This window comes from Erpetoichthys calabaricus, chromosome 1 (assembly GCF_900747795.2).
Source record: "Erpetoichthys calabaricus chromosome 1, fErpCal1.3, whole genome shotgun sequence".
Lineage (NCBI taxonomy): Eukaryota > Metazoa > Chordata > Cladistia > Polypteriformes > Polypteridae > Erpetoichthys > Erpetoichthys calabaricus.
The window spans coordinates 238553098-238574550 of NC_041394.2; the positions used below are offsets into that span (position 1 = coordinate 238553098).

The 21453-nt window shown below is 36.5% G+C and overlaps 1 protein-coding gene across 1 annotated transcript in view; it reads right to left on the reverse strand.

Moving 5' to 3' along the window:
* The window catches only part of nampt1 (nicotinamide phosphoribosyltransferase 1), a 65863-nt gene that overhangs the window by 31217 nt on the left and 13193 nt on the right, over positions 1-21453 (reverse strand). Inside the window, exons 2-6 of the mRNA XM_051931063.1 lie at positions 18604-18760; positions 17662-17765; positions 17329-17457; positions 11954-12112; positions 5629-5765 (exon numbers count right to left, since the gene is read on the reverse strand). Coding sequence (XP_051787023.1) covers positions 5629-5765; positions 11954-12112; positions 17329-17457; positions 17662-17765; positions 18604-18760 — 686 coding nt within the window. The remainder of the gene's footprint in view (positions 1-5628; positions 5766-11953; positions 12113-17328; positions 17458-17661; positions 17766-18603; positions 18761-21453) is intronic.

The following is a 21453-nucleotide window of genomic DNA, read 5'->3' on the forward strand; positions in this document are numbered from 1 at the left end:
TGATGGTCTCGCACACACACACACAGGTTCCATGAGCATCTTGACAAGAGAAGTAAACTGACAGAAGGGTAATAAAGTCAAATGGAGCTAAAAGCCTTCCTGAACAGAGGAGTTTTGAGTTGTTTTTTTAAAAGAATTCATGGAGTCAGCTGACCTGATTAATTTTGGTAGGTCATTCCAGAGTCTGGGCGCTATATAGCTGAAGGCCTTGTCACCCATGGAGTGTAGATTAGTGTGGGGCACAACAAGATTGCCAGAATCAGAGGACCTTAGTGGGCGGGCAGGTGATGGAGTAGGTCACTGATGTAGTTTGGCGTGAGGTTATTTAAGGCTTTGTAGGGTATTAGTAAGATTTTATATTTGATTCTGTAAGACACAGGGAGCCAGTGAAGGCAGAGCAGGATGGGTGCTATGTGCTCGCTGCTGCTGATTCAAGTAAGGACTCTTGCAGCTGAGTCACAGCTGGAGCTGTGATATAACATTAGAAGGGGCACCTGCCAGTAGGGAATTACAATAATCGATGCAGGATGTGAAAAGCATGGACAAGTTTCTCAGCATTAGAGAAAGAGAGGAAGGAGCGAACACGGGAAATGTTACGGAGATGAAAGTAAGAAAGTTTTTAATGTGATTTATACGGGCAGAATAAGAGAGGGAGGAATCAAAAATGACACCAAGATTTTTTACAGTAGAGGCAGGTCTGATGAGATCACCGCCAACATAGACTGGGAAGGAGCTCATTTTATTAAGTTGCATTTTAGTCCCAATTTGCAGGAGTTCAGTTTTATTGCAATTTGATTTTAAAGAGTTCTGCTCCATCCAGGTTTTAATTTCACTAAGGCAGGTTGTGAGCTGAGAAAGCTCTGATGAAGTTCCATTTTTAACATTGAAGTAGAGTTGAGTGTCATCTGCATAACAGGTTGCTCATTACTTTAAAATAGTAATCTTTCTACTTAACATACATTACTTTTAACGTGTTACCCTATGCTCCGGAGATTGTGCTGCTAAACTTAGAACTGAATGTTCAGCTCATCAACATATAGTGATTTCTGAAATTGTGACAGATTTTTTCAATCAGGAGAAGAAATAAACCAATGCCCTTACCATTTGCCTCAGGAATTTTATCTTTGTGGATGCTTCCGGCATTTTCTGTCCATGGCTGCTGGAAGTGTGTGCAAGCTAACACATGTGCTGGCTAACAGAGTGCAACAGAAATGCAGACACTACAAAATCCTTGACTGTAAACTGGTTAAGGGTTTACATGGCCAAATAACTAGGGTACTTGTGCAAAAATCTAAATGTGTTAACCTGGTTTCTCAGAATACAATATCCCAGTTTCTCTAACTAGAATAAAAGTATGCATGGCATTTTAGAAACCAGGTTGGTGTGAATAACTGGGTTATTAAAGTGCATGCAAACACACTAATTGTTTTGATCACATTAACACCTGTATTTACAAACATTTTCACCTTGGCTCAATGCAAAGCCCTTGCCTATTTCAAAGAATCGACAATCATGCCTGTACCTAAGAAACAAAATGCTTACAGTCTAAATGATTACAGGCTAGTGGCACTGACTTCTGAAACATTGAAGTAATTTAAATGTTTGATACTTCAGTATCTCCCACCCGTCATAAATTCCCTGCTTGATCCACTATTAGTTGCTCACTTTGTCAGCGGATCTGGTGAAGATGCAGTGAACATGGCTCTCTAATACATCTTACAGCATTTACTCTCCAGCTACTCACTGCAATGGTCTGGGTTAGCTCAGAAATCCCTGGCTTAAACCCAGAAATGTCAATAAGGTACAGTAATGGGGACTGACTGAAAACAAAAAAAATGTATATCCATTTAAAAACAGTTAAAATTGGACTCTCTCTGTCTCTCACAAGCCGTAGTACCTTTCTTGTGTTCCTCTCAGCTCCAGCTTACTTTCTACAGTATACTCAGCTGGAAGCGGAGACACAGGCATGCGCAGTCAACCTTTTACGCGGCTCGCATTCCAGCCACCTTCGTCAGCTACATCCAGGGCACCCAAGCCCGGATCCATTGTCCCAACACCATCCTTGCACAGGTGTCCATAAGACGATCCCTGAAGCCCTTTTGGTAGCTCCTGCTCTCCAGAAGCCCAACAGGAAGCGATCCAATGTGGATCCTTTACTGTGCAACTGGCAGCTTATGAGCAAGGTGATGAGAGGTTTGTGGCACTGTGCATTTTAATTAAATAAAAGAAAGTCCCTAACTGTGCAGCTCCAGGCAGATGTAGGTACAATTGGGAATGAGCATACACCACTCCAAGATTGATTGAGGTACTTGGCTGATCGCATATTCACATGGAAACTATGGAGGAATGGTCAAGTGGTTCATTTACACCTTGGAACAGGTGATCCAATTTAAAAGGCAGCCTGCACGTTGAAATCAGGAGTAGCAAGGAAACAGAGAATGAAAAAAAGCAAGACGGAGGTTAATATGGTGGAAAAAGTGAGAGGAAAAGTAAGGGCAAATTTGTGGCAGACCCAGTGCAAAGGAAGAAGAGGAGGCAGGCAATTGATTTATGGGCCCCATGGGTAGAGAGAGGCTGATATTTGAGGGGTAGAAGTTTCTACTGCTGAACACAGCATACAGCAGGAGTGACAATGAGGTTAATGCATTTTCCTGCAGAAGCAGAGGAATGGCAGCAGGAGAAGAAGCAGGGCTTATGGAGTCCCTGGGATGCTGAAGGAAGGCTGCAAGGGACATAAACTGGATTTTAAAAGATTGACTGCGCCTGACAGTGGCTGTCTCCTGTTGCTGAAGAGACCTGAAAAGGTAAGCAGAGTATACATCTGTTTTAAAGTGGTGGCACTAAGGTTTGGGATTGTTTTTAAGGAAGGAAAAATATTTTGCCTAGGATTTTAAATCATTTTAATGGATCATTTATTTCAATTTATTAATTGATTGTGTATAACCTCTGAACCTCCGCCGATTTTATAGATTAATTTATTTATAATGAAGAGCACTGCACTATTTTGTACTTTGATTGTTTAAATAAAAGCACTTAATCACTTCTGCACCTACTGCATACTGATTGAAAGTGTCCTCACTTGCACAGCTCATCCAGTTTCATTATCAAAAAGTTAGGTGTGTAAGATAGGGGTGGGAATCAGCAGTTGCAATCGCCATAATAAAAACGATAGTTTGCAAGGTGCTTGAAGTCTTACTTATGGTACTGAAATTAGCAAAATACTGGTAGCAAAGAGTTGTTAAAATCCATGAGGTTTTTGGTACTTTTTCAGTACTAATATACTGGGCAACGCCAGCTTATACAGTATATTTACTGCCAGGACAGAGAAGATTTTTTTTTTGGGAAAAATGACTGAGATCATAGGTTACAAGAACCCAGGACAGCTGTATAAAGGGCCCAGTTCCTTAAATTTTTTATGTTAGAAGAGGCACTGTCACCACATCACAGCCTACAGAAGGAACAATTCTTATCCAGTTTGTGTAACATAAAATAAGATATACTGCTTGTTACAGTAACCAAAGTTGGATATAAAAAAAAAAGTTTTAATTTTCAGGTCAGTACAGTGCCAATTGATTAAATAAAACTTGATATAAAAATTAAATTAAAAAAAACTGAGTTTAATTCATCTATTTTTGGGTTCTATAATCTGCCTGCTTGTATTTCTGGAAGCATAATCAGTGTATGTCTACATTTCTTGCAAAGTGTTAACGGAGATGGAAAGTTCATTTAAATTATTTTATCTGAAAAAATATATAGCTGGCCATTTGTATCCACAGGCTCGCATCTGCAGATTCAACCAGCCACAGATTGAAAATATTCAAGAAGAAAAAAAAAAAAAATTAAAAAGTTCCAAAAATCAAAACTTTAATTTGCCATAGAACAAGCACTACACTGAAACCACACAAATGGAAGTGACATGTAGAACCTACTGTAGACTACCCAGGGGGTAACAACATGCCTGTAACAACTGTAAAATTTGCTTGATGATGCAAAGAAAAAGAATAAACAGCCTTGTCTAACACACGTATACATACACGCATACATACATAAAATATATATACAGAAATATACAAATCTGTCACCCAAGAAACCAACTTAATTGTCAAATTGAGCCTTAATGTACATGCTAAACAATTCCATGTGCTAACCTTCGCTCATGACGGACAATTAGGCAATACTTTACAAAGGTAACATGAAGTCATTAATTTATTTGCTGTTATACTTGGAACTTCACAATTTTCCAGTTAGAAGTCTATAAACAAACAGACAATATTCCATGTTTTCCCAGGTTTCCCATACTGCCAGAATGGCCGGTGCACAACCTATTCCAAGTGTGCATAAGATTTCAACCCAGTAACTAAGTTCATCTTTGTTTCAAATGACTGGTGTTTATCCAGTGGTAAAGAGTAGAATTTGTGGTTTCAAGTTAGTTTGTATGTCTCAGCAGTGGCTTTATACAGTGCTTTTATTTTGAGAGTTCACGTTCGCTACTATTCCAGAATTTGCTTTCTTCTCATGTGCAGTGAAGATTGTTATTCAATCCAATTTTTAAAATGAGCAGTCTGGCTGATTTCCAAAGAACAGATGTTTAGCTTTTTAAGGCACAGAGACTTGCCTCCTCATTAATCGGTCTAAACAAATTCTATCGGCCGGGCCCTCGACTAAACATACTTTCTTCTTTTAAAGAGTGTCCACTTCAAAATACATCAAAACGTATCTAATACTACATAATAATGGAGTGTCAATCTGATTGTTCAGTTTGGCTTTAGTGACACAATGAAAATAGGAAGTGCAAGTGTGACACAGATGAGCAGGAGAAAAAGGTATAGGAGGTATACGGAGAAATAGGAGAGAAACATGACCCAAAATAATGGCAGAACCTAAGAAGCAGGCTTTACAGAGGTTAAGAGAGGCTTAGGCACATGTGGATACAGAGGAACTGTTCTGAATATATACGTAGAGCAAGAGATTGACAGGGAGCATGGACTTTTAATAGTAAAACATAAAGCAATTTTCATAGAATAACCATATATACTCGCGTTTAATTTCTCCCTTGGATAAGTCGGGGCTTGATTTTACCGTATAATTTCTGGCATTTTATAATGTTGGTCGTATAAGTCGAATGCGGAAAACTCACGCTATTGGTCCAGGAGATTATGATATGCTAACACCCACCTGAGAGAGTAACCACGAAGCACACTAGCTTTTTTTTTTTTTTTTCCTATGTATTTTGCCTACATGATCACACAGTAATACCTGCACTATTCCAAAGCGACATTTGTACTGTTTTGTGTTTTTTGTATCTCACACCTTTATCGTAAGAACATCCCTTATCTACAATGGAGTGTTTGATCAGAAGAAAATATGAAGCTGGATTTAAATCAAAAAAGTCGTTGGAAGTGGCTAAAGAAATTGGTAACAGCGCTGCTGCAACAAAATTTGATGCGTCCGAGAAACTGACGCGAGATTATAGGAAGCAAGAAGATGTAAAAAAATAAAAAAATTTAAGTGTTGTATTTTTGAACGGGTCCGATTTCATGATCGATTTTTCGGGTATCAAGACCCAACTTATACATGAATATATACGGTAGTTTAAAAATCCTTTCATCCTTAGAGATGTTAACTTACCTGTGTTCTGCTGCTGGAACAGAAAATCCAGGAACTGGGTCCTTTGTTCCATAGTATTTCTTTACTACACCAATTCCAGCAACAGTATCCGTTCCTTTAAAATTCACCAAATGAGCTGATGCACCAATCCCCGCTGTCTAAAAGTTAAAAACAGTGTTAAAATTGGTCCAGTTGTAACTTAGGAACACATTTCATTTACTTCAACATTATAACAACAAAAAGGTAGGAAAGTAACAACATTCCAATCATTTCTCTTAAGTTGACTTTAGAATTTATACTTGTCCATACATAATATTTCATAATCAAAATGATATTGCCTAATATCTCCCCACCCCCCCACATCAGTAGTCATTTTTATGTAAATTCCTTCAATGTCTGAATGTGTCTTTCACAAGGTGATCCAGTTTTACTTCCACATCTCAAAAACTTGTGTTAAATTAACTAGAGATTCTATACTGACCCTGTATGAGTGAGTATGCCCTATAATAGTCTTTGCTTTCAAGACTGTCTCTTGCTCTATACTCAATCCTTCTTGGACAGGATCTTGTGCTCAGCATGGGTTGGATGGATAGAGGGCAGGTTACACATTCCTTTTAGTAATATTTCATTAGGGCGTCATAAGGTTTATTACAAAGTATAAAAAATGCAGAATGGATGCACAATATGGAAAGAAGGTAAACATCTCTAAATGTGCACAATAAAGGTATACATTCTTTATAGTTTGCAATATTAGCAAAATGTCTTGTATGATAAATTAACAAAACAGCCAAAAAAAAAAAAAATCCAACACAACAGACATACAAATGTTTAGGCATTCTTAGTGAAACTGCATATTTTACCAAAATATCTAAATGAAAATCTGTTAACACAATCTCTGCCGAGAACAAATTAAAACTTACCATACTTCTGTATACTTTAATGCAAAATTACCAATTACTTGCCAAGTTTAACAGAAGTGAAAATAAATAAAGCATTGAACACAAGGCAATTATAAAGTTTCGGCACTGTACTAGCATATTCATTAATACTTTTCAGGCTTCAAAACTTGATTTGATAACAAGACCTTAAATTATTAATATTAATAATTGTTGAAATTAATATTTAGGCACTCCAATTCTCTCATTCTACTCTTTGCAACCTTTGGTTTCTCCAAGCAATTGGCTGTGAGATTGAAACTAAAGATAATAGATTCTTACAAAGTAGGACAAGGCTATAAAAATCATGAAGGAAATTACAGAATTTACAAATGAAAATATAATTTCCATATAAAAAAAAAACTGCAAGTTTTGTACTATTTCACCATTTCAATTCAAACCATTTTTCACACATCAAATTAAAAAATGCAACTACGCGCATTAAATCAAGTGTAGTTTTTATAGCTATGTTCTTCAAATCACATTTTGCAAGTCGAGCACACACAAAGCAGAATGTGGTTTTGTTAGAATTACTTTATAAAAGGTGACAGTTGAAGTGTCAGACAACTGAGCCATCCAAAAGCCAAAGTTAGGGCTGAGCAGTAGGGGAAGAAGTACTGTGAATGAGATGATTAATTCTTCTTCAATGCCTACAAACACACAGACAGGACCCTCAAGGACACATAAATGAGCACCTCAAGTCTCAGGAACGTCTCAGAATCAAAGAACAGAGGCAGGGTCAGGCAAATTCTGCAGCTCATTAAACCACAATTGAAAGTGCACTAAGAGTTTTTGATTTAAGATGCAAGTTTATGTTGATGCTTGTACAAAACCCAATATCCAATATACTTTGGAAAATGAAAAGAAATAAACACTTTAAATATATATGATATACAAGTTTCACTTTTTGAATTGAATTACTGAAATAAATTCAACTTTTTGATGATATTCTAATTTATTGAGATGCACCTGTATACACACACATGCATACACACACACACACACTATACTGGGCTAGTGAAATTCAATGTGACAACTCTAGTGACTATAGGTTTTTCCCAGGCAAAGAAAAATTTAGGAGGAGCTCTCTAGAAAATTATAACAGCTGAAAAGTTCAGAAACCTGCAAGGGCTAAGTAACCACTTAAATCTCAGTTCATCTGTGTGCTTCACACATATACCATGTGCTTTTCCTTATTTATAAATCTTGTCAAGGGGAACTTACACTATGCAACTACATTAAAATTAAATTTTTTTTATCCTTAAAGAGTGGTTAATAATTTAACAGAGCAGAAGACTTATTACAATATTTTATTAATAATCACCAATATTTGATTACATTAGTAAAGATGTGTGGTAGATTGTGTAGCATGAGGAACGCCACCAGGCTGGAAGGACCAAGCGTGTCCAGAACATTATCTCCCCTGGAGCACTAGGTGGCAACCCCCTCCATTGGAGTTGGAGTTTGGTGCAGCCCTGTTGGGATCCATGGGTGCCACCAGGGGGTGCTGCAGCAGGATCTACTGAGCCCTTATGGGCAGCTCTTCCGCCACACCCGGAAATGCGCCAAGCACCTGGAGCACATCAGGGTGCATTATAAAAGGGGCCAGCTGACACTACTCTGTGAACCAGAGTTGGGATGGAGGAAGACAAAGCTTTCCAGGAGGAGTGGAGGAGAAGCGAAAAGAATTGTGTTGAGCAGTACTTGTGCTTTGGACTGTGCTAGACCTGTGGGAAACGGGAGAAAGCATTTCCCCCACGAGGTAAAAATCAGTGTGTGCCTTTCACTTGTGTCCCATGATTGTCTGTGTCAGGTTGAGGCGGCGGTGCCAGCCTGGTGGTCCACAATGGGTATCAGTAAGAGTGAAAGGGAAGGTCTACAGGACAGTAGTGAGACCAGCTATGTTATAAGGGCTGTAGATGGTGGCACTGACCAGAAAGCAGGAGACAGAGGTGGAGGTGGCAGAGTTAAAGATGCTAAGATTTGCACTGGGTGTGACGAGGAGGGACAGGATTAGAAATTAGTACATTACAGAGTCAGCTCAGGTTTTTATGGATGTGGTGAGAGAGGACATGCAGGTGATGGATGTAATACAGCAAAATGCAGAGGCCAAGATATGGAAAAAGATGATCTACTGTGGCAACCCCTAATGAGAGCAGCCAGGAGAAGTAGAAGAAGAAGGATTGATGAATACCATAAAATAACTAATTTTGTAAATTTGCATATATACATCTGAGATGAAGAAAAGCAGATGGGAAGATGAGAGGAAACATTTGAGATGATGAATTACTGAAAGCGAGCCTTGCTATCTTTCAAGAAATGTAAGATTTTAAAGCTGACCATGGGCTGTATGTTTCAGGCATTGCCACACCTAAAATGAATCCTTTCTTTACATCTCTATCTTAAAATGTTCCATTAAAATGCAGAGATTGGGGTCCAAAGATCAAAACACAGTAAGTAAACAGAGCCACATTTTATATGGTCTGTGTAAGTAGCCTGTGCAATAATCTCTATCAACAGCTTTAAACAAACAATCATTTAACAAAGGAAAAGACAGCACACATGATCAGGGGAGGAGAATGAGGACCATTTGTAAATGCAGAAAGGGAGAGGCATTAAGGTAAGAGAAGATGCCAAATGAGAGAAAAAGACTCTGCAAGAATGACAGTGAAAAACAAGGTTAGTGTGAGATGTGTTATGAAGTCTTTCAAGCACTAATTGTCATTTAAAATCTAATTTCAGTCTCTTTTTCAGCAACTAAACACATGCTTGACTGGACATATTTAAAATAAATAAATGCATTGTTAAATCAGGGCAGTCTAAAACATTGCTTGGGAGTGTGATGGGTTATTTGTTGAGTTATTAGCGTTGGTATAGGTTAAAACAAAACAAAAAAAAAAAAAACAACCCCACCTGCACCACTCTCCAAATGTCCAGTTGCTTACAGATGCAGCCAGGAGTCCTCAAAACAATTTATGCATTGAAATACTGCAAATTTTTTACATTTTCTGCATAGTGTTTCCCAACCTTTGTACTATCACAACCCAGTTTTTCATATGCCAGTTTGTTCATGACTCGCTATCCTCCTTCTGAACCACCAAGGGGGGAGGGGAGTTTGGTCCCCTCTGTGAATCGAGCACGATCGTAAAAGTGGGAGTAGGTCCACCGTGATCACCTGAACATTAACTGAATCAAGCACGATTATCAGAGAGGTTATCCAGGAATGCCCACGATATCCAACTGCGAGGCTGCCACTGTCAATCTGGTATGATAAGCAGAGTAATGAAGTGGAGGGTACTGGTTTTTGTCCAGGGTCGGCCGTGCCCACTGATTGGGAAATGCCGTCAGAACAGTTAAGATATTTGATCAAATGTGTCCACTTTCATTGCCATTTGTTTTTATGGTAGCATGTTTAACAGTGGAGTCTACATGATGATCTGTCTGCCTTTAATAATCCTCCAAATCCTTCACATTAAAAAATTAAGTCAACAGAAATTTAATGTTATTAAACTAATGGAAATTTAAAGTACACTGCATGCTAATGGATGGCACTCTATAAATAATTATACTGCTAAATTAATGACATACACTTGTCTGCAATATTAACAAGACGTTACTGGTAAATAATAATAGAGAATTTTAAAAAGAACATGTTTCTTTAATGTAAATTGTAACAGTGAAGCTAACAGCTTATGAAATTAATTTTAAACTTTGGCACTGCGAGTCAAGATCAACAGCAGTAATTAGTAAGCTTAGTAAACTTAGTAAGTGTCACATATACCACAGGCTTTCCTTTTATATCACCACTATGCAGCATCATTTCTTACTAAAGTGTGATCAGCAGAACATGATATGATTTTGCCATCTGATGCAATCCATTTTAGAATAAATATAGTTAAATTTCAGTTCAAACAATAAGTATTCGACAAATGTACTGGGATCAAAAGTTTGTCAGCTAGACACAAAGAAATACAGGAAGCACATTATTTTTCAGCCCAATTTGTTTTCTGCAGAGCCCACCAAAATAAATAAATAAAACTTAAATAAACTTTATAAAAAATGGAAAAAAATACAAATCTCACAGGCACCATACAAATATCCACATTAAAAAGTCAAGGCAAACAAAAAGTATACTTTAAGTAAAAATGTTACATAAGCATGAAAACAGAATACTACCAAAATACTGCTTTCTTTACTGAATGTTTAATTTCCAAGCATCACTACAATGTTTAAATACTTAATCTGAAAATTGTAACCATACCGAAAAATACATGCGACACATTTACTTTTAGATTGGTATGTAAAAGTATTTTTTGCAACTTTTAGTGTGCAGTTTAGTTTACGGTGGTTTACAAAATTCAGATGATTGTACTCCCCAAAAAAAATATATTTACTAGCATACCTAATAGAGACAATGGTACTCTAATTTTTAGTTTTGGTAATTTATTTATAAATGCTTTACTCATTTATAGCATCACCTTCCAAAAGCTTGATAACTGCCTGGCAGAAAATGATGAGGCTTTATGTTTCAAATGACAGTATATGCAGCCAATGTTTAGATTTACGATTAAAAGTGGTAGCTACTGATTAACAAAAATTTGAAATTCTTCTTAGTACTTGTTACCTGAACTTTCCAGGCATTTAGTTAAACAAGTCAAAAAATGGTGATATAACTGAGGTTATTAAATTTCTATTTTTAAACTGCTTAAAGATTATAAAAATAAAACATCAATACCAGTGCAGACCAAAATAAGTTTTGGGGACTATGACTGACAATTATTCTTCTCCCAAAAAATACAAAATGTTTTTTTCTTCACTTATCCCAAATCCACTATGTTTATGTGAAAGTTAAAGTTGTTTAGAAGATGTAAAATGTATCTGTTACTTAAGAAAACGTCTATAAGATATGGTGAGAATCATGAAGGAGTTTGACAGGGAAGCAAAGCGTGAATTACAACAACTTGTTCCCTAAACCAATAATGATACCAATACTCATAGAAATGATCCTACTACCCCAGTTTGTAACAAACACCCATGACTATTTTTTGGTATGTTTTGTTGGAAGCCAACCAATTAACATTTCAAACAATTTTGAAAGTAGATGCCTTGTTAAAACCTCAGACTTTATTATAATCACTCAATCAACTCAGTTACTCTGTAGTTTAGAATACATCTCACACAGAAAGCTAAAACTGCTCTGGTTTACTACTGCAGAACATGAACACCATGTTTCAATTAAAAAGGGCAGACAATTCCATTGGCATCCTCAAAAATAACATAACAGTTGTTTCTAAATTTGCATAATTAAAAAACTGAAGTACAAAATTTTCAACAATACTGTGAGCAAATCATATTCTCAAAAATTAGGTCACCTATTCCCAATATCGCAACAATTATATTAAAATGCTTACCTCTTGGGATGAGACTCCTCTGTATCCAAAATCATGTAGTTTATACTCAAGGCCATTTAAATTTCCAGAGGTTTTCATTAGATACTTTGCCAGTATTTTCTTCTGTTCTCTAGAATTAGTAGCAACTGTAATTGGGTACCAGATCTGGACAAGTATTGTCTGCAATGAAACAGAAAAAACATACAAAAGTACCATTTAAACATGCTCTTAGAGGTTCTAACAGCTAAAACTATTAAAAGGCTGTGATGTAAAACAGGCCAAATATAGCACCTGCCATGGCAATAAATGCTGGCCACATTTCAATTCTCTTAACACTTTTCAGCCATTGTTACAGTACTTTATATTTGTGGAAGAGACACATCTCAGAAGTCCGTTTCAGATAATGTTTGTATTAGTCACTAAAAAAAGTTTCTTTTTAAAATTGTGTTTATAATTTCTAAGTGTTTATAATAAGGGCAACAAGCTAAACTAAAAACACATTATACAGGTGCTGGTCATAAAATTAGAATATCATGACAAAGTTGATTTATTTCAGTAATTCCATTCAAAAAGTGAAACTTGTATATTAGATTCATTCATTGCACACAGTCTGATGTATTTCAAATGTTTATTTCTTTTAATGTTGATGATTATAACTGACAACTAATGAAAGTCCCAAATTCAGTATCTCGGAAAATTTGAATATTGTGAAAAGGTTCAATATTGAAGACACCTGGTGCCACACTCTAATCAGCTAATTAACTCAAAACACCTGCAAAAGCCTTTAAATGGTCTCTCAGTCTAGTTCTGTAGGCTACACAATCATGGGGAAGACTGCTGACTTGACAGTTGTCCAAAAGACGACCATTGACACCTTGCACAAGGAGGGCAAGACACAAAAGGTCATTCATTGCTAAAGAGGCTGGCTGTTCACAGAGCTCTGTGTCCAAGCACATTAATAGAGAGGCGAAGGGAAGGACAAGATGTGGTAGAAAAAAGTGTACAAGCAATAGGGATAACCACACCCTGGAGAGGATTGTGAAACAAAACCCATTCAAAAATGTGGGGGAGATTCACAAAGAGTGGACTGCAGCTGGAGTCAGTGCTTCAAGAACCACCACGCACAGACGTATGCAAGACATGGGTTTCAGCTGTCGCACTCCTTGTGTCAAGCCACTCTTGAACAAGAGACAGCATCAGAAGCGTCTCGCCTGGGCTAAAGACAAAAAGGACTGGACTGCTGCTGAGTGGTCCAAAGTTATGTTCTCTGATGAAAGTAAATTTTGCATTTCCTTTGGAAATCAAGGTCCCAGAGTCTGGAGGAAGAGAGGAGAGGCACAGAATCCACGTTGCGCGAGGTCCAGTGTAAAGTTTCCACAGTCAGTGATGGTTTGGGGTGCCATGTCATCTGCTGGTGTTGATCCATTGTGTTTTCTGAGGTCCAAGGTCAACACAGCCGTCTACCAGGAAGTTTTAGAACACTTCATGCTTCCTGCTGCTGACGAACTTTATGGAGATGCAGATTTCATTTTCCAACAGGACCTGGCACCTGCACCTGGTTTAAGGACCATGGTATCCCTGTTCTTGATTGGCCAGCAAACTCGCCTGACCTCAACCCCATAGAAAATCTATGGGGTATTGTGAAGAGGAAGATGCAATACGCCAGACCCAACAATTCAGAAGAGCTAAAGGCCACTATCAGAGCAACATGGGCTCTCATAACACCTGAGCAGTGCCACAGACTGATCGACTCCATGCCACGCCGCATTGCTGCAGTAATCCAGGCCAAAGGAGCCCCAACTAAATATTGAGTGCTGTACATGCTCATACTTTTCATGTTCATACCTTTCAGTTTGCCAACATTTCTAAAAATCCTTTTTTTGCATTGGTCTTAATTGATATTCTAATTTTCCGAGATACTGAATTTGGGACTTTCATTAGTTGTCAGTTATAATCAACAACATTAAAAGAAATAAACATTTGAAATACATCAGTCTGTGTGTAATGAATGAATCTAATATACAAGTTTCACTTTTTGAATGGAATTACTAAAATAAATCAACTTTGTCATGATATTCTAATTTTATGACTAGCACCTGTATCTTTAGTGGTCCTGCTTGACCTACATCAGGTTTACTGAACATGAGCGACATCAAGAGAAAAAACAACAACAGACAAGCCACCCAATATACAGACCGCATATACAGTGGCCTTCCTTCTCATTCATTGATCAAGAGTTCCGTCTTTAATTCAATTCACTCCCATTTGAACATGGTTCACTTTCAATGCATGACCTTGATTTTGTGAAGGTATTTATTTAACAATACTTTAGTATAAAAATGCTTGAGTTTTGGATATTGTAAGGATACAACTAGATAACTGACATACAGATTATGCAAGAGTCAAGTGGAGATTTCTCATTTGACTATTGCTTGCTGTTCATTGTTGGATCCTGCTAGCCACAAGTTAGAGCCCATTATAGAAGAAACTTTATTACAGCTATCTGTTCCCCTTGAAAACATTGGATTTAAAACTCTTTTTTTTCCTCAGTTAATACTACTGAGAAAAACTTCATAAAAAACACTTTTGGATGAAGTATTCCTTTCATGCAGGTTAATTCATAAACTTTACTTCTACAAAGTTTTATTTATTTGTTAACATTCTGATAAACAATCACAATAACATCCATATACTGAACATTGCCCAAAGAACAAAATTTACAGGTTTGGCAATTCAGCAAGTCTTTTTATGTGTGTGAGCAGGAGGAGGTGGGCAGCCCTGTGCCTGCTGGATCAGCAACTGGAGAAGGACTTAGGGTGGGGAGGTTGTGTACCTATGCAAGTATATGCTTTATTTGTGTGATTTTTTTTTTTTATATGAATCTCAGTTGAGAGGGTTTTTTTTCGAGTTACTTTTGAGGTAGTTGTGGGGTTTGGAGAGGGGTCAGCCCTGACAGGTCCAAAGAGGGGGATGGGGATGGCACAGTACCATACAGCACTGTTTTCTCATGTGGCTGCACTTTTTTTCTTATCCTTTTTCTAACCATCAGCACATACAATTAAAATTTGCACATCACCTGCATATCACTCCATGTAAATGGTTTGCTATAGGCCTTTCTAATGAGCCTTTTTGTTCCCTTTCATTTTCTAAACCCCCCACATTAAACATATGTATTGGGAATGTCCTAAGTTCCAGCCTTTTGGAGAACTGTGTCAAAGTTTCTTCTGTCCTCTCCTCTCCTATCCCATTTACTCCTCAAGTTTTGTCTTCTTTTGAATCTTTCTGCTCTCTCTTTCCAGCAGATAATGTTTTGTTTGGGTGCAATCGTTGCAAAGTTAACCCTAGCTCAAAGCTGTAAATCTCCTGACACACTTATTATTTCTGGAAATCTTTATTCGACAACCTTAAACAGTTATCTGCTGCTAGAGCTAAAGGATGCAACAGCCTCAAATCTTTCTAAGTGGCAATCAAAATATAAAACTTGTTTGAACTCCCCTGGATGGGGTTCTTTACTTAATGACCCAATTTTTTTTTCCCCCGTGTGCACATTTGCCTTCTCTCCACAATATTAACTTATGCCTTTTGGAGTCATGGGATAGGCATTTTATTTTGTAGTGGTGTTTTCATGGTTATGTTTGATTTACTGTAACTTGTATTTGCTCTTTACTGAATAAAAAGGGAATTAAAAATATTTATAAAACATAAAAAAAAAGTTTACAATTTTGGCTGTGTTTCTGGTCAATTTCTTAAAAGGTTCTTATACGAGGTTAGGATTTAATAACAAATTTTGGTCAGTTAAATAAATTTCTCATATAAAAGAAGAAAAAGTAACAAATGTACTGTATGTACATTTTATAATAAGTAACTATACAACATTTAGTTACCTTAATAAGATATTTTCAAAAGTAACATTTCCCAAAACTGTTGACACATGGCAGGTTTTAATACTTTGTAATACTTTTAGTGTAAACGCTGTTGTTACTCAAACAAAGCCAAGCATCTACTTTAACAGTTTTGCCTTTATGTAAAGCATTCTTGCAGCAAATTAACTTTCCATGTTAGCTCTATATATTGTCTAGTAATTATCATTATTTGTAAACTGCAACTCTAGACCTTTTGAAAGGTTTATAAGCCTTTCTGATTAGTCTGACCTTTCCTTTACCGAACATAATTTCACATTTTCACCCAAAAATGACAGTATTTAACATTGTTATTTTCCCCATGTAGTTTGTAGCGATGGCTTGAGAGAAAAGGAGAAAAAAAAAAAATCATGTTTTCATGCAAAATGAGAGAAAACCATTTGGGTCAGCTGCAGTGTGCTATAAGCTGGGGATGATCCAATTGTCATCTGGTCTTAATACATACTGTATATTTGGGAACAAGACTAACTTTTGGGTTTAGCACTGATGCAGTGTGTCCTTGAGCTGCAAAATAGTAGATGAAGTGCTGTTGCTGTGTGCTTCTTGGGACTCGAAGGAGGAGAACAAAGATGTGCACTAACTTAGAACACCTCTTCTACATGTTTATCAAGCTTCATATGGTGGACAATGTTACAAAATTAAATTTGCACCATTGGATGTCCTGTTAATGAAAATGAAAATGAAAACGCACTTGTATTCTATTCCAAAAAATATGGACACCATATTTTATATTTATATTTGAAATGAAGTATGGCATTAAATCGAATAAAATGTATTTAGCTCAATGCAATAGAAAAAGATAAGTGGTACGTGGAAATATTTAAATTGTGCAATACACTGCTTAGACACTGGCTCGGAAGGTTTGCAATTCAAAAGGCTTCCTTGCTGTATTCCTTCAGAGGGTCGTGAAGGTATTTTTGTAGGTATCCTTAGATCTAATATGGATCTTTCACATTAGGCATTATATACAGCATGTGCACTACTGTTAAATTTACACTGCAATAAGATGAAGTTTTTTGCAGTTCTGTGCAAATATTGTGCAGCCTCTGACAAGTAATTTTATATGGTTTGGATTAATTTGATTATTTGAAAAAGCTGTAACTCCAACCATGATATTGCTGCAGCCTCTTCAAGACTTAATTAACAACAAATGCTAATATGTTGCAAAAATGCAAAAAGTAGCGACAGCCAAGTTAAGAAGAAAGTGGACCATAGCTAATAAAGCTCTGTTTTAAGAATCACTGCAATTTTACCATAAGGTAAAACAAACTCTGTTATACTCTGTCCATGAACCTGCCAAAAACATCTAGCTAAAAATTAGACAGATCTGAATATCTCAATGTTTAAACCAAATACCAGATTATCAGTAGTGACTTGTCCAAACTACATAGCTTCATATCCATAGAGGCTCCACAATTTAGAAAATTAACTTAATCAAGGAAAAAAAAAAATAATAATAATAATCATCATACGCACCTCAACCCAATTGGTTAACCAGTAGCACTCAGGGTCAGTGCTCTCAACCGTGAAGAGTACATTGCCTCGTGGAATAACACTACCCTCAGGGACAGCTTTAATTTCAATGGGAAGATGACCATCATATTTCTGCAATAATGTAATCAAGAATTACTATATTTGTGAAATTACTACAGGTGGCAATACAATAATAAAAACGTTACGAAACAACCCCTGTACATAACTGTGCTTTATACATTTTAATTTGCTTCTTGAAGCTTATTTTGATCATTATCAGCTTCATTTAACCATGCCATTCAACTATTATTAGAAAAAAATATAAAGCAGTTCTACCTCTAAAATGTAGTTCCATCCCTTCTCATTAAAAACATCATCTTGGAAATGTTCTCTGTAGACTTCCTTTGCTTCCTGTATTTTTTCAGATGTCACAACTTTACCTGATGAATGTATGAAGGCTTACATTATTTATTCTGTATAACAAAGTTTTTTGGTAATTTATTATAGGGACCCAAAAACAGATTAATGTTTTACTAAGACTCAATACATGTATTTATTATTTTACATTTAGCTCATATTTTTTATCTTAAGTGGCTATTAATATCACAATACACTACTACTATTTTAGAGGGTTTTTGTTTGGTGCCCGTGACCCTGTTCAGGACTAAGTGGGTTAGAAAATGACTGACTGACAGGTTAAGTGACTGCACAATGAGTTACATGCAGGAACTGAACCAGCCACCTTCACAAGTCTCCATATATCAAGACTTTATGCATCACACCAACTTTTAACCAAGTAGGTAATTACTGCCAAGTATATAATTACAGCCTTTGGAACAATAATTTCAGCATACTTTGGGGGTATTTCTTCTTATACACAGGCCATGATAACTCTACTATCATGCAACAATAAGCCTCCTCATTCCCACAATTAAATGAAGTTTTTAAACAAAAGTACAGCAATTAAACACTTCAAAAATACAAATTTAAGTAGTTAAAACATTTTGGAAAAGTATTTCAACCATTTTAGGTCCACAACAAATAAGTATCATAAAAACAAAACAAACAAGAGATATGATTAAAAACTGAACATCTCCCAAAAACAATACAATGTATACTGATAACCAGAGTATTAAAGAGATTTGTATACCCAGAACACTTAACATTTTATTAACCAGTATAGCTTGAAAAGTAAAAAATGCCAGCTAAAAATCAAACCCTTACTACACAGAAAAAAAAAACTGAACCAAAACTTCTGAAATAATACATAGGAAATACCTTTTAAGTATTTATGCAGAATATACTGCAAGCCATAAAATACAGTTTCCTCATATTTCACTTTTCTAGCTTTCAAGTCTTCAGTCTTCTTTTCACGACATTCAAAGTATGAATAAACCTTACTTGTATTGGGAGGATACTGCTTATAGTGTGTCACCTAATGGAAACAATAAAAAATAAATAAATAAATAAAAGAGAAAATTGGAAACAGTCCCATTTGCAAAATGCACATTATTTATTACATTATGTGACATGACTAATGATAAAAACAAATTCAATGCCAGGTTAGAAAAATAATTCAGGAGAACAGGCCCTACAGTTAGTTTAAAAAAAGGCAGATACAGCAGGTTATTCCACTGAAGAATACATTTAAAAGGCAAAACAAATACATTCACTCATATACATACGTGCGTAAAGCGGTTATGATATTGAAAAGTCTTAAGATTTCCTAGTGTAATTATGTTTATGTTTTCAGTTTGAAAGCACCAATTCTTTGAACCGAATGCCATAAACTATTATTAAAAACTTAAGAAAACTACTAATTGGAATGGCTTAAAGAAGGAAGCACTGACTAAAATACTGCTTAATTATAAAAAGTAGGATAGAACCTTTATGGTGAATTTGTAGTCAAAAAGAAAACAGGAAAACGCTCAATGATGAAAAGCAACAACTAGTCAATTGTGGCGGCATAGTGGTAGTGCTGCTGCCTCGCAGTTAGGAGACCCAGGACCACTTCCCGGGTCCTCCTTGCGTGGAGTTTGCATGTTCTCCCCGTGTCTGCGTGGGTTTTCTCCGGGTACTCCGGTTTCCTCCCACAGTCCAAAGACATGCAGGTTAGGGGCATTGGCGATTCAAAATTATCCCTAGTGTGTGCTTGGTGTGTGGGTGTGTGCCCTGTGGTGGGCTGGCACCCTGCCTGGGGTTTGTTTCCTGCCTTGTGCCCTGCATTGGCTGGGATTGGATCCAGCAGACCCCCATGACCCTGTAGTTAGGATATAGCGGGTTGGATAATGGATGGATAGATAGTCAATTGTCAGGTGGTGCACTAGAGGCATAATTTTTCTGATTAGGTTTACTTCTTAAAAGAGAGTAGCACAGCAATGTAGTCGTTAGCAATGTTCCCTTACAAATCCAACATAGTGGGTCTGAATCCCACATTCTTGGTCTGTTTGAAATCTATACAATCTCCCCAAGTAAGCAACTTGATTGTTAAATCTAAATAAGCCCTGTGTAAGTGTGGGAGTGTGAGCGAACGCAAGTGAGCTCTGTGATTGATTGGCACCCTGTCCTGGATGGTTGGTCTCTTGCCTTGTGCTCCATGCAGCTGGGATAGGCATTGGTCACCTTGTGACTTTAAACTGAATTACTCAGGTTTAAGAATGTCTTTTATGTTACATCTATCTTAATATTAATGTCATGATTTAGAGTAAGGACCGTAGTGCAAGAGGGTGCAAGGTCTCCTAAAGGCTCCAAAAGCCAGGCCTCCTTGGCCTGCCTAGAACAGGCCTTACTTCAAACAGCTTAAACACAACTCTACTGGCATACTACAGCCCATGCAGATCTAAAGGAATGTTAGCTTCAAAAATAACTTAAAATGTCCTAAAATCCCAAAGTGTCTTCTCAAAGTAAAGAAAAAGCTATACAACATTTTCAGCATGAGAAAACAGTAAAGTAAAATATCTTTATAAATGGAAATATTTATTACCCATGAAAAATATAACAATATACTCAAATGAATTGAAAAGGATTTGTCTAAAAATGTAATCCTATGTCAGTACATCCGAAAACATTATCCAAATGAGAATTTAAAGACTCAGAGCAAAAGGAATATCAAACCAGTATATCCGGCAAGAAAACCAATACTCATATCGACTCCACAAGACTTTAAAATGCACCACTCTTGAGCTATTATTTTTATCTCACTTAAATCGCCAGAAGAGAGAGTCTCAGGAGTGGTGATTTGAGGGTGGCCCAGCCTCTTCGGGTACCACTCATAAAACACAAAGAATATGAGAGACATTCAAGACACACAGAAACACAATATTGACAAAATTAAAATTATATAATTAAAAGACAACAAAATTAAAGAAAATAATTTTACATTACAGAAAATATGAAACTGAAATAATTGAATATTTAAACTGAATAAAAAAAAATGATAAATACACTGAAAATAAACTTAAGGGCAATAACCGTAACAATTAAATGTTCTTGTTTAAAGTAATCCATGTACAAGTAACACCAATTCTGATCTCGCCTAGTTTTGGTTCATGGTGTTAGTGGATAATCAGACAAGTGTTAAGTATAGGTCCCGATTTCTGATTTAAAAAGAACACCAGAAAATGTTTGGAATTGTCAAAATTTTGTGTGTTGCCCCAAACTATAAATAAGGAAGATCCTACACAACTGATAGTACTAATCAGGATGCATCTCAGTTTCTACTTACTTCTACGCTAACCCTCTAAGGTAAAATTAATCACAATTTCTGTTAGTGCTATAGGAATAGTAGTGGTTTACTAATGTTTAGTCAATTCTCCAAATACCAAACATTACCAACAGATGGCACAATATATTACAATAAAAATAATCAAAATGGGCATTTTGGCATAGTGGTTAAGGCATTGGTCTTTAGACTTCAAACACTGAGGTTGTGGGTTCAAAGGCTGCTATTGACATTGTGTGACCATGAACAAGTCACTTCACCTACCTATGTTCCAAATGGAAAAAGCAAAAGAAATGTAAACAACTGTATCTCAAATTTTGTAAATATTTTTTAGATAAAGGCATCAGTCAAATAGGAAATAATAATCACAAAATATATGGCTAAGTTAAAGATATATAAATTAACTG